Here is a 14561-nt window from a genome sequence, read left to right as displayed (position 1 = left end):
TAAGGTAAATTTTGAAGATTTAACAATTTTTTAACGCAGATGATTTTACAATATTTTCTTCGTTCGTCATTACGGTCATTACTGCTTCATTGAACTTCTAACTGAATATTGGCATAGATATAGACAAGAACAATTTCATAGCTCCTTCTCTATTTTTTTAACCCTTTGAATTTTCTTCGATATGGAAACCCAAAGGTTGGTTACTTGAAGAACCAAACGATTTCCATTAAGATATGATGTTACGCTCTTTGTCTCACTATCTCTCGAATCTAAAACTTATCAGAGCTACAGAGCAGAGTATATGTGCTTCAGATTTGAGACTTAGCCATATGGCTTAACTGCTCTAATTTTTTAACAATAAAGATTTTTTTGGAAAAATTTGACTTAAGATTGGATTACTAATGACGACCTATTAAATTCTGAGAAAACAATTAAAAAGGTTGCAGTTTAGGATCTTGAGACCGTCGGGAACTGGGCTAAACTTCTAGCTTGACGACCGCTTTATGGATAGAGACATCGGGCCTTTAGAAGACCTACGTAGATCGATATTCCCATCATTAGCATGACTTTCATTTTTACTTTATCTATGTGTTCCCGTCTTCATAAATATGTTTTTTCTGGATATTTAATAGGGGAAAGTGACCATGCTTGATACTGTAAAATGATGTCCAAGGTTTGTGATTATTTTCTGATTAACACACAAACCGAAGTGATTCTTCCACTATGACAAAAAAATGTCTCACTTATTAGGTTCATAATCCAACCTCAAATATTTCCTGAAAAACCTTAGATTTTCCTCAAGAAGAAAATGAAAATTCAGTGACGACTTTTATACAAGTCGGGTCCGGGGCCTTCCTGTATAATAATTGATTCGACAAATCGGAGGCCTATTTTCACTGCAAAAATTTCACCGGATACAAAAAATTGCACATCAATATTTAGACGGAACTCTAATCTATCTGCTTAAATCGTTTGTACGACTGGTTGTTAGTTTTAAAATCACTTTTATGTAATTTTTCTAAGCCGTGTTTTTATGACATTAGGGCACTAGCGAAAACCATTTTTTCACTTTGAGTCCATGAAAATGTCACTCTGCAACCTTAAAATTGAGGCAACAGGGTTGAAGGCTATGTCAATTGTCGATAAAATTGGAGGATTACAATAGGTGTAATTATGAAAGAATCACATCTAATGATAGAGTTACCACTTTTAAATTATCATTCATGGACCCTTTTTAAAATATAGGATGGACACAGGTAGAATTTATGAGTTTGTCACCACCAACAAAAACAGTGTCCCCAAGTAAAAATATTTTTACATAAATATTAATACTGATGAACCCTCTATGTGCCTATGATAGTAGTTTTCCTGAACAGCGACATTAATTAAGAAATACTTATGAAATATCATGTATCGAAATTACAGTTTTGGACCTATTTTTGATTTTTGCTTCGTGAAACTAGGAAAAAAGAGCTAGGATCCTAATTTTTTAAGGAAATGTGAGGCTTAGCACCAGCTATTGAAATATATTGCAATAAGTCATAACTATTGATTAACATAGAAAATAAATAGTTATTATTAAGCTTGGATCGTATCAAGCATGGGCACTTTCCCCTAATGCCCAGCACACAATAACTTTTGTTTGTAAATATATTTTCAAAATTGTTTTTGAGAGTGAGCAAGATGACTAGATCTAGATCTCACTCACTCTCACTGATATGTCAAAAACACGATTACAGTAGACTCTCGCTCGATCGGCTTTTTTTCATTCGAGCGAAAAATTTTCTTGACAATTTTCACGTTTGATTTCAAAGCAAATTTTCTCAAATTCACTTTAGTTTCTCTTGTTTTATCGTGATTCTTTATAATTTAGCCTTTTTTGTGAAATTAAAAATTACTTTGGTGCCCAAATCTATCGTTAATTTGGATTACATTTTGCCACATATGCCCGATTGAGAGAGTCTACTGTACAAAACAAAAATCTTTGTGCCTTGGGCATAGGAAATGCGTGCTGTTTATTTGTAGTATCTATGTTACTTTTAGAAACTGGACTACCCAAAGGAACGGTACACTAGACTCTCGCTCAATTGGCTCTTTTTCAATCGGACGAAAAATTTTGTTGAAAATTTTCACGTTTTATGAAGCTAATTTGCTCAAATTCGCTGTTGTTCTTCCTATTTTATCGTGATTCTTTATAATTGAGCGCTTTTTGTGGAATTTACAAAGGCTTTGACGCCCAAATCTATCAATAAAGCGGATGACCTTTCGCCCCAAATGCCCATTTGAGAGAGAGTCTACTGTAGATAAATAATGATCATTCGAATACGGATTTTAAAAGACAATGGTTAAACAAAAGTTTAGAGAGAATGTATTTTTTTTTTACAAATTTAGGCAAGTTAGAGTTCATTAGAAAGGCTTTTAAATTCCTTATAATCATGGCAGGGAAAATATTGTTTGAAACTTGTTAATTTTGGCTAATTAATTAAATATCGGTTGTTATTGTGGACAACTAAACATAAAGGAATATTATTTTGCAGTAAATAATTTAAAATGTTCTCAAGCACAGTTGAACCGTCAAATACTGACAATTTTAATCCAGACAGAAATTCAGGCAATGTAAAGCTAACATGCTTTGCCACAAAGATTTACGACGAGGTCTAAATCTATCATGAGTTTTTTTTATTCATATGAATTTACATTTTTCAAGAAATTTCTTAACAATTTTCCGAAATTTATAAATAAAGAAATTTATTTGGAACATCGCAGAGTGACCGTTAGAATTTTAAAATTCACTTGCGATGTTTTCTACATCAATTTCGCCGCAACAACCAAACACCACGAAAACACGTATGGCGAAAATTGACAGACAAGAGAGTTTTTTTACCGCGATTGAATGAGAGAAGAAAAAAGTTTTTGTTCCGTGAAATTTATTTAGACTCTGAATTTGATTTGTTCAATAAAAAGTAGTGAAGTAAAAAATCGCCTTTCGATCCAGATAGTACTCAATAGTTAACTATTCCAGGTATTTGAGGCAGTCCTCTGGAGCCTTCCGGATAGGTCTAATCACATTTCTTTGTATTATTTAATCCAGGTATTTGAAGCAGTACTCTAACCTTCCGGACAGGTCGAATAACTCATCTTTGTATCATTTTATTCAGGTAACACATTACCATTTTAATGGTCCTTTCGATCCAGATAGTACTCAATAGTTAACTATTCCAGGTATTTGAGGCAGTCCTCTGGAGCCTTCCGGATAGGTCTAATCACATTTCTTTGTATTATTTAATCCAGGTATTTGAAGCAGTACTCTAACCTTCCGGACAGGTCGAATAACTCATCTTTGTATCATTTTATTCAGGTAACACATTACCATTTTAATGGTCCTTCGTCCGCCAACTTTGAAGCAACTCCTGTGGAATAATTCAGACAATTGAACATAACCTCATTTTGCTAAAGCTCGAAGCATGGCCACAATTGCTACTCTACACCGCCAAAGGGGTGCTTACAAGGGGAAATTGACCAAGCTTGAGGGTCTCATTAGCCAGAAGTTTGATCATTCTTCTCAAGAACTCCTTGTCTATGAGAAAGAGCTTCAAACCCTCAGTGAGAAGTTCGACAGTGTTCAGCAGCAAGTATACAGCGCGCCAGCACTCAGTGATGAAGGTTTTTCCGCAGAACAAGAGGAAGAGTCACAGTTCAGTGATCGAATTTTGGCACTGCAGATAAAACTCAAGAAGCTTTTGAGCGAAATTGAAGCACAAGATGATGCCCAATCTACAACCAGTCACGACAACATCAATTCAGAGTCAATGCAGAGTCTCACACGCATGTGGGAAGAACAACTCAAGCTCAACAGCAAGCTTATGGAATCCATGAATGGCTCAGCGTCAGGCAGCACCAAATTGCCCCAGCTCTCGGTTCCTAAGTTTTCTGGAAACTATACCGAATGGATATCATTCAGGGATATGTTCACCAGCGCTGTTCACAACAAAAGCTCTCTCTCAGACGCCGAAAAATTCCAATATCTGAAAGGCTACCTGTGCGGAGAAGCAGAGTCTGTAGTACATCATCTCGCAATGACAGGCGAAAATTACCATGTGGCATGGGAGCTCATTCAGGATGAATACGAGAAGAAGCAGAATATCACCACAGAATATCTGCGCACATTCTTTGAGCAGCCAAATATTGCTGATGCAAACCCGAAAGTTCTACGCAGCCTTTACATCACATCCAACAAGGTTATACAGGCCCTGGACACCATCGGTTGCACTGAACGCGACATTTGGCTCATTTACATCATTCTTAACAAACTGGATAGTGAGACAAAGACACTTTGGTCCAGGGAGATCACAGCTTCAGAGGTTCCCACATGGCAACAATTCATGAAATTCCTTAAGAAACGCTGTGATTCTCTGGGAATGGTCTGCTCTGGCGACGCTTCTGCAGTCAAGAAATCCAAGGATTTCAAGCCAGCTAAGGCTGACGGAAAATCTGAGGCTAAACCCACTCAACGGGTCAGTTGCGCTGTCACTACTGACAAAAAGTGTGTCATTTGCTCTCGAGGATCCCACAGGATCATTCAGTGCTACAAGTTCCTGAACTCATCTCCATCTAATCAGTTGGAATTGGTCAGGGCACACAAGATTTGTATCAATTGCCTCAGACATTCTCATCCCATTGAGTCTTGTGAGTCATCCAATTGTAGACGCTGTGGCTTGCGTCACAATACGCTTCTGCATGAAGCAATTACGGCAGGCACTTCTTCAGGAAACACTTCAGTTTCACCACAAGTGCGCTCGCAATCAATTGAAGACACAGCAGCTTCACCTCAGGCCACATCAGGGACCTCAGCAGTTCCACAATCGACGCAAACACAGAAACCGTCTCAATTGTCAGCTCCAGCTACACTTGTCAGTCACCCAGCAGTGGCCCAGCATTCTCTCCTTCCCACAATCAGTCTCTTCATCATTGACAGCGATGGAAGGAGGCAGAGATGTAGAGCTTTGCTTGACTCTTGTAGTCAAGTCAATTTCATTACAAAACGATTTGCTGAAAAGATTCACCTGCGAACATACGTGAAGCCAAATTTCACTATTGCTGGCATTGGCAATACGTGTACAGACATTCCTCATGCCACGCAGGCGACAATTGTGTCCAGAGATTTTTCATTCACCGCCAAATGTGAGTTTCTCATATTGGACAAGATCGTCAATAATCAGCCCACAGCAAAGATTTCAGCAAATTGGACACTTCCTCAAGGAATCAATTTTGCAGACCCGCAGTTTGCATACCCAAGTTCAATCGACATGCTTTTGGGAGTTGATATATTTGCCAAGGTGATCCTCCCGGGGAAGATTGAAGGCTCACCAATGCTACTTGAAACTGTTTTTGGGTATGTGGTGGCCGGAAGCTTCACCTCAACACAGACCAGTGGGGATGCCAATTGCCTTTGTGTAGTCGACACCTGTGAGCAATCCGATTCACTTCAGCACCAGCTGGAAAAGTTCTGGAAAATAGAGGAGCTGGAAGCAACCAAGCCCATCCTATCCAAGGAAGAAAGTAATTGCGAAGCTCAGTACAAACAGAACACACATCGAGATGAACGTGGTAGATATGTCGTCTCTCTCCCTACCAGGGACAATTTGCATCTCTTGGGTGATTCGCATGACATTGCCAGGAAGAGGTTCCTCTGTATAGAGCGAAAACTTCGCAAAAACCCAGAGTTGCGCGAGAAGTACATCAAGTTCATGACAGAGTATGAACAACTCGGACACATGAGATTGATGCCCCCGGACTACTCATCTACCAAACCAGCAGTATATCTTCCTCACCACCTGGTTGTGAAAGAATCATCCTCGTCTACGCCCGTTAGAGTGGTTTTTGATGCATCCGCCAAAACCACTACAGGAGTAGCCCTCAATGATGTTCTCATGGTGGGCCCAAGGACTCAAGAGGATATATTCAACATCTTGATTCGCTTCAGACAGTACAATGTTGTGATCAAAGCCGATATACGTAAGATGTTCCGACAGGTGTTGGTTCAGGAGGAAGATCAAAATCTTCAACGCATCTTGTGGAGGAATGACCCTTACAAGCCAATCCAAACATTTCTATTGTCAACTGTTACGTATGGGACAGCCAGCGCGACATACTTGAGTACCAGAACAATTCAGCAGCTTGCAGTTGACGAGGGGAATCAGTATCCATTAGCTCAAAAGGCAGCAGTTACCGATTTTTATGTTGATGATTTTCTTTCTGGTCAGGCAACATTGGAGTCTGCCAAGGAACTTCGTCATCAGATGAGTGAGCTAATGGAGAAGGGAGGCTTTCATCTTACCAAGTGGATGTCTAGTGACTCTGCAGCACTAGATGGAGTACCTGAGGAAGAGTGTGAAGTCCAATCAGCGGATTTACCAGGAGCAGATGACAGCATCAAAGCACTCGGAGTCAGGTGGAGCCCTTCACAAGACGTTTTCACTTTCACAACTTCACCATGCAGTGAGATCATCACAAAACGTGTCATTTTGTCAGAAATTTCCAGAGTCTTTGATCCATTGGGATTTCTGGCACCAGTAGTTATAACCGCTAAGATTCTCATGCAGTCATTGTGGCAGTTGAAGGTCGATTGGGACACTGATTTGTCTGGAGAAGAAGAAATCGTGCAAAGATGGCTTATCTACAGGCAAAGCATCATGGATGTCACACATATTCACGTTCCGCGACACGTCACTTCCCACCAGGAGCCAACAGAGTATCACATTCTACTTTTTTGTGATGCGTCCGAGAAAGCCTATGCGGCTTGTGCCTACATCATGACTGTCAACAAGAATCAGGAGACAAGTTGCAGACTTCTGTGCTCCAAGACAAGAGTGGCACCACTCAAGCAAGTTACATTGCCACGTCTTGAATTGTGTGCAGCGGTACTGGCAGTTAAACTTCTACAATCAATCAAGGGAGCACTCACAGTCAAAATTATGTCTGTGAAGGCATACTCAGACTCAAAAATCGTGCTTTACTGGCTTGCCAAGGAACCCCAGAAGTGGAAAACCTTCGTTGCCAACCGGGTCTCAGAAATTCAAAGTGAAATTCCACGCCATCTTTGGAATCATGTTCCATCAGAATTGAACCCCGCAGATGTAGCTTCAAGAGGAATATCTCCAAGTGAACTGGCAAGGCATACACTCTGGTGGTACGGTCCAGATATTTCCGCCCTTGATAACTCACTCACAGATGACATCTCCGATTCTGAAGAACTAGAGAACACTCCAATCACTTGCACAGTGAGTTTTGAAACTAGCTTCTGGAAGGTAATTGAAGATTTTTCATCCCATTCCAAAATGATCAGACTTTTGTCGTACTGGAGAAGATTCATTTTCAACGCGAGAGCGAAGATTACACACACAAGTGGCCAATCTGGTCCACTCACCGCTTCCGAGCTACGTGCGACAAACACTCACATCATTTTTCACATTCAAGCCCAAGCTTTTCGCCAAGAAATTCAAGCCTTGAGTTCCAAGAAGCCATTGCCTAGGCAGTCGCGAATTCTTGACTTGAATCCTTTCATCGATAAATCAGGACTCATCAGAGTCGGAGGTAGGATTCAAAAGTCGAACTTGCCAGTTTCTCAGAAGCATCAGGTGCTACTCCCGGACAAACATCATTTCACACATTTGATTGCGGAAAGGGTTCACTTGGAAACTTGCCACGGTGGTCCACAAATGATTTTATCTACCATGCGACAGCAATACTGGCCTCTCCGTGGACTCGACATCGCCAAGAAAGTCGCTCACAAATGTGTTCAATGCTTCAGATGCAATCCGAGATCAGCACATCAAATCATGGGAAATCTTCCGGCAGATAGAGTGCAGTTTTCACGCCCTTTCTCGAAAGTTGGTGTTGATTTTTGCGGCCCTTTTCACGTCAAGTTACCGATTCGTCGTGGAACTACTGTGAAGATGTACGTGGCTGTCTTTATCTGTTTCGTGAGCAAGGCCATTCACCTGGAGTTGGTCACAGAACTGTCTGCAGAAGCATTCATCGCAGCGCTGAAGAGATTCACTGCTAGACGAGGAAAACCATCAGACATATTCTGTGACAACGCAACAAATTTCGTGGGTGCCTCTGGACAACTCACCGAAATCCATCGATTCCTCACAGAGAAATCTCTTAAGGAGAAAATCATCAAGTATTCAGCTCAGGACAGTACAACATTTCATTTCATCCCTCCACGAAGTCCACACTTTGGGGGTTTGTGGGAAAGCGCAGTAAAGATGTTCAAGAGACATTTTTATCGAGTCACCGGAAATGTCAAGCTCACCCAGGAAAACTTTCTCACAGTACTTGCAGAGGTAGAAATGTGCCTAAACTCGAGACCGCTTACATCACAATCATCAGATCCTTCAGACATGGACGTCCTTACCCCTGGGCACTTCATCATTGGAGGACCAATGAACTCACTACCATCTCATGACGTCACGAACATTCCTCCCAACCGACTCAATCAGTGGAGGATCAACGACCAACTCGTGCAGCACTTTTGGCGACGTTGGAGTCGCGAAGTTCTTCTCAACATGCAGAAAAGACGCAAATGGAAGACGGCTCAACCCAATGTTCAGCCAGGAGATTTAGTTCTTCTCATTGAGGAAAACATGCCGCCACTTGCTTGGATTCTGGGAAGAATTACGGATGTTCATCCCGGGGAAGACCAGAAGATAAGGGTGGTGACAGTTCGCACGAAGAATGGTACGTACAAACGAGCAGTCACACGAATCGCTCCACTTCCGATGCCAGAGGAAACAGAACAAGAAGTTCTGAAGCAGCCGCTTCATCCCGGGGAATATGGAACATCGCAGAGTGACCGTTAGAATTTTAAAATTCACTTGCGATGTTTTCTACATCAATTTCGCCGCAACAACCATTCACCACGAAAACACGTATGGCGAAAATTGACAGACAAGAGAGTTTTTTTACCGCGATTGAATGAGAGAAGAAAAAAGTTTTTGTTCCGTGAAATTTATTTAGACTCTGAATTTGATTTGTTCAATAAAAAGTAGTGAAGTAAAAAATCGCCTTTCGATCCAGATAGTACTCAATAGTTAACTATTCCAGGTATTTGAGGCAGTCCTCTGGAGCCTTCCGGATAGGTCTAATCACATTTCTTTGTATTATTTAATCCAGGTATTTGAAGCAGTACTCTAACCTTCCGGACAGGTCGAATAACTCATCTTTGTATCATTTTATTCAGGTAACACATTACCATTATTAAAATTCACCATCGGTTGGGTTATTTTCATTAAAAAAGAAAAACAAAATAAGTTATTATTATTATGTTGAAATTTGACATTTTCTAGTTATAAATTTTAATTTCTGTTATAAAACTAAAAACCAACTATAATTAATGTTGTTTAAACTTTTTTTTATTTTAATGTTATATTTTTGTCCGGTTAAATTTGAAGAAAATTTGGTGTAATAAATGAAGTTTGTTACACATGAATTTGAAGTTGAAGTATTCTACGCTCTCCTGTCCGTGCTTACTCAATCTAGCAGTTTTTTTTAGGTAAACACACACGTTCCGGGAGAGCGTGCTTGGCTAGAAAAATATTCTGCTTAACAAGTCAGTAGTTTGGTTTCCCTGGAAGTAGCAGCATCTCCAAGCAAGTCTCATAATGGCTAAATTAACTTTTAAAGTTGGTGAGTGTCAATTACAGTGATTTTCTGAAGATTATATTCCCGGCATTTACTAACATTGAGGTTATACCTTTGCAGCGGACATGTCCCTGGCGGACTTTGGCAGAAAGGAAATCATTTGTGCAGAGAATGAAATGCCTGGACTGATGGCGTGTCGCAAGAAGTATGGACCACAGAAAATTCTCAAGGGTGCCAGAATTGCAGGATGTCTTCACATGACAATCCAAACGGCTGTTCTTATCGAGACACTGGTTGAGCTGGGAGCTGAGGTGAGGTCCATAATGTCATTTTCCTGAAGATTGTTAGCAATAATTTGATCATGCGAGTGAAATATCGTGGCTATTTCTGGGAGAATAGAAACAAAATTTGGGCTAGCAACGTCATAGATTTGACCCCCAGTAGAGATTCCATGGGGTCATCTTATCTCTGTTTCTGCTTATTCATTGTGATGCTGCTTTGAGGAAATCTTTCCCTGGGGTTAGCGAAATAGCTTATCAGATTGGGTAGTCGTTGAGCTAACATGCTTTTTGATCTTTTCTTTACGTACACGTATTTATTTATCTCCTAATTATTCAACATCTCTGAAAACAGTTTTTTTAGTACGACCCACGAGTTCACTAAGTTAAAAAAAACAGTGTTTTTTTTTAAATACTACTTTATGATTTAAAATTTAAACTTTTAATATTACTTCCTCAATGATGAAACATCGTGCGAATTCGTCAAATTCCATAATAAAATATTAATTTATTTTAATGGAAGTATTTCAAAAATACTTTTAATGCTTTGTGAAAGCGAACTTCACAAGAAGCATATGATTCATTTATATTATGTGCAGCATTAATTAAAAAAGAAAGCATTAGGATTTAAACAGCGATATTTGGAAAAATATGATTTATAGAAAATTCTTGAAAGAACTTAGAAAGTTTATGAAATTATGAAGATGGTTTAGTATTAAATATACGTTCAAAATATTTGTGCCCATTTGTGTCACAAAAAAATTATTAAAATATTTCCTAAGGGTCAGAAGTAGTGAGTAAAATTTTGTATGAGGTAAAAGGAAACTACATTATTTTTACATCAATTTTATTCAATTTACAATTTCAATTTCTGTTTAAATAATTATTATTCATTCTTCAACGCAAAAACTAAAAGAAACCAAAGCAATAAATCAGTAAAATTTCATTTGATTTTTTACTACTTTTTTGCCTTTGGTTCCAGATAAAAGTAAAAAAAAAAATATCTTGGTGAAGGATAACTGACTCGCCTTCAAAGGCTTAATGCTTTCTTAATTCAAAATTTTATATGGTACTACTAACACGGTAAAAATATTCGACACATATTTGTTCCAAAAATTATCTTGTCCACGGATACCACAGTTTTTGGCCCAATCTTGTTCATTTTACGAGACTCAAAAAGATACCCAATATTACTAACGAATTTGTTCCAAAATGTAGCTCGCCCACGGACATCGAAAATTTTTAGAACAAATTTGTACCTTCTAGGAGGAACAAAAAGATACCCGATTAGTAACGAATTTGTTCCAATAAATAGCTCATCCAGTATAAAATCGTATATCTCCTCCTCGCACACTCAGTCACCCGTCACCAACGAAGCGAGGAGGACGCCAAATCTGTAGCAATTTTCGTGCTACATGATTTCACTTTTTTAATTCGAGATTCCCTTCTCCTGCTGCCAGCACTTGCGAGTATGCTTATGATTTCGTCATGCACGCGTCTGTATAAAACACTCTTAAGTTGATTTTTATTTCATATTCCTTATGAACTTTCGCCACCGAAATCCACCTCGACTGAAGTATAAACCTTAACTGTAAGACGAAATCATTTACACGGATTTGTTACCGACAATGGGAACAAAAAGATTCCCCATATCAGTAACAACTTCGTTCCAAAAATTACCTCGTCCACGGACACCGAAAATTTTTGGAACAAATATGTTACAGATTTAGGAATAATATTGTTATAAAAAATATGTATCAATTTGTTCCTGACAGTGGGAACACACTCTCGAGTGCAACAAATTCTGTTCCAAATTTCAGGAACAAATTTGTATAAAACGAAATCAACTCAAATTTGTAGACATTCCACCGTATCACAACGGTTCAAAAAGAAAACTCTAATAAAATTGTAACTGCATTTCATAACAAAACTATAAAGAAAACTTTTTGGAACAAAAAAATACCTTTTTAAGATGCAAATCGATTCCAAAAAAAATTTGTTCCAAGGAAAACTTCTTTGAATATTTTGGTCAGTGTCCAAAAGTTTTTACTGTGTACACTATTTTGAGTTGGCTCTCATATAAATTAGAACCATTTTATCCTCTTTATTATTCAAGATATTAATAAAAAAGTTGGCAATATATCTTTGTAAAGTCATTGATAAATCTACGGTTTAAGCCGAAAGGCAACTTTATTCGTTCACAAACAATTTCAAAGTAAACTTGAAAATAGTTTCCTTTATTAATAGAAGAAAAGGTTAAGTTGACAAAACCTGATTTTTACCTTAAATCCTTAAAAGATTTAAAAAGAGTACAAGAACTGAAGCATAAGCTTCATCAATGTCGATAAGAAATGCACATCACAGATGAAATTTATTTTTAGAATATGCTTTTTAATTTGTAAGTTCGTGGAGCAAATTTTATAAATTTATATATAAAGTATATTTCACATATATATTATAATGATAACGCGAATGTTATTTTCTCTTGTATTTTGAAATTTTTTACTTTAGTTTTAAATTTATATTATGTACTAACAAGTTTCAATGATAAGCACTTACAATCAGCAAAATCTTAATCTTATTCTTGTTCGATCAGACACATCCTGGAGGATTGTGTTTTGTATTCGCAAGAAAGAATGGATGTCGGAGGTATCAGAATGGAACAGGATCTAGGAGACGAAGCGACAAATAATAGTATCAAAAAAAATATTAAGTTTTATTGAACTAATTGGAATGAGCTCCTCCTTTTAATCTGAAAGACCAAAGAGCCGCCTCACTCCTGAGGATCGCAAAAATCGGTCAACGGGCGCATATGGATGGCCGATATCGTCGCGCGCCTATACAACCTCAATAATAATAATAATAATAATATTCTTGTTTACTTTTTTGTGAAAATAAATCACCAGACTGTTTCAACATAATGCAGCACAATTGGTGTCCCTTCTTTACAGGTTCAATGGTCAAGCTGTAATATTTTCAGCACCCAAGATCACGCTGCAGCTGCTATTGCTGCTGCTGGAGTTCCAGTTTATGCATGGAAGGGGGAAACGGACGAGGAGTACTTGTGGTGCATTGAGCAAACACTTGTCTTTGCCGATGGTGAGCCACTAAATATGATCTTGGATGATGGAGGAGATCTTACCAATCTCGTACATGAAAAGTACCCACAGTTCCTGAAGGGGATTCGTGGAATCAGTGAGGAAACTACCACTGGTGTCCATAATCTCTACAAGATGTTCCAGGAAGGAAAGTTGTCGGTGCCAGCAATCAATGTCAATGACTCAGTGACCAAGAGTAAGTTTGACAATCTCTATGGATGCCGGGAGAGTTTAATCGATGGAATCAAGAGGGCTACAGATGTAATGATTGCTGGAAAGGTTTGTGTAGTGGCTGGCTATGGAGATGTTGGCAAGGGATGTGCTCAGTCACTGAGGGCTTTTGGTGGGAGGGTGTTGATCACCGAAGTTGATCCCATCAATGCTCTTCAGGCTGCCATGGAAGGTTATGAGGTCACGACAATGGATGAAGCCAGCAAACAAGCCACAATCTTCGTTACTGCTACTGGATGTGAGGGTATCATTGAGGATCGTCATTTCCAGAACATGAAGGATGATTCAATTGTGTGCAACATTGGCCACTTTGATTGTGAGATTGATGTCAGTTGGTTGGACAAGAATGCAGTTGAAAAGGTTGAAATTAAGCCACAGGTTGATAGATACACGCTATCCAATGGCAATCACATTATTGTCTTGGCTTCTGGACGTCTTGTCAATCTGGGTTGTGCTACGGGACATCCTAGCTTTGTCATGTCCAACTCGTTCACCAACCAAGTGCTGGCGCAAATTGAGCTATGGACCAAGAGTGATAAGTACAAGGTGGGCGTGCATATGCTACCTAAGAAGCTGGATGAAGAAGTAGCAGCTCTGCATTTGGACAAATTGGGCGTCAAGCTGACTAAGTTGACGGAGAAGCAAGCCAAATATTTGAGCGTACCCCAAGAAGGACCATTCAAGCCAGATCACTACAGATATTGAGAACTGCAAGATACAACGATCAGGTATATATTCTCTTATTGATTGCCATTATATTTTGGTGAATAAATTTGATTTTGATGAGAAGGAGACTTTTTTTTAATGCTCTTACTTTAAATACTTCCTTTCATTTTCGTCATCTCCAAACATTTTTTATTTGATTTTCAACTTTACGATATTTAATCTACCACGAAGTATTTATTAAAGAAAAATAAAGGTAAAGGAAGAATTCAGGGTAAGATAATTTTATAATTTCGAGTCAGATTTTCATTGATGGCATATGATTACAGGGAAATCTCATAAATTCATGGAACAAGAGGACAAAAATAAACCGAGAACAAAGTTGGAAACGGCGCCAAAAATACAGCAATGTCTCAACTAAATCACTAATAATAAGAGATCTCTTAAAAATTTGATAAGAGAAATAATCCAACCAAAATAATAATGAACAATTTAAAATTATAACACAAATTTAAAACTAAAAAAGACTAATAGTGAGGAAAAAATAGTGATATTAAGTGATAGGCTAATTATTACAAAAATGTCAACACATATCAGAGTACCAAGAAGACGATTAGAAGTTTCTCTCAAAACACTATCCTCAGTA

At 38.5% G+C, this 14561-nt stretch overlaps 2 protein-coding genes and 1 long non-coding RNA gene across 4 annotated transcripts; all 3 read left to right on the top strand.

The window, feature by feature from the left end:
• Positions 1 to 2890: 2890 nt before the first annotated feature.
• Positions 2891 to 3339, top strand: LOC129806954 (uncharacterized). Its single transcript, XR_008752215.1, has 3 exons — positions 2891 to 2963; positions 3023 to 3158; positions 3223 to 3339. It is a non-coding gene; the product is annotated as an uncharacterized LOC129806954 (long non-coding RNA).
• Positions 3340 to 3981: 642 nt separating this feature from the next.
• On the top strand, positions 3982 to 9215 carry LOC129806893 (uncharacterized). Its single transcript, XM_055855733.1, has 2 exons — positions 3982 to 9049; positions 9109 to 9215. Exon 1 carries the CDS (start codon positions 4077 to 4079, stop codon positions 8862 to 8864), a length of 4788 nt encoding a protein of 1595 aa, XP_055711708.1. The 5' UTR covers positions 3982 to 4076; the 3' UTR covers positions 8865 to 9049; positions 9109 to 9215.
• Positions 9216 to 9532: 317 nt separating this feature from the next.
• LOC129806924 (adenosylhomocysteinase) lies at positions 9533 to 14413 on the top strand. 2 transcript variants are annotated; one of them, XM_055855787.1, is made up of 4 exons: positions 9548 to 9690; positions 9766 to 9956; positions 12875 to 13980; positions 14245 to 14413. In XM_055855787.1, the coding sequence occupies exons 1-3, from the start codon at positions 9666 to 9668 to the stop codon at positions 13955 to 13957; spliced, it is 1299 nt and encodes a 432-aa protein (XP_055711762.1). In that variant the 5' UTR covers positions 9548 to 9665; the 3' UTR covers positions 13958 to 13980; positions 14245 to 14413. The 2 variants fall into 2 exon arrangements, with proteins under 2 accessions (XP_055711763.1, XP_055711762.1); XM_055855788.1 differs by lacking the exon at positions 14245 to 14413 and having other exon boundaries at positions 9533 to 9690; positions 12875 to 14041.
• The last annotated feature ends 148 nt before the right edge of the window (positions 14414 to 14561 follow it).

Source organism: Phlebotomus papatasi, chromosome 3 (assembly GCF_024763615.1).
Source record: "Phlebotomus papatasi isolate M1 chromosome 3, Ppap_2.1, whole genome shotgun sequence".
NCBI lineage: Eukaryota > Metazoa > Arthropoda > Insecta > Diptera > Psychodidae > Phlebotomus > Phlebotomus papatasi.
Note: the sequence above shows the minus strand (reverse complement) of the source record. Positions and strands in the feature narration are given on the sequence as shown.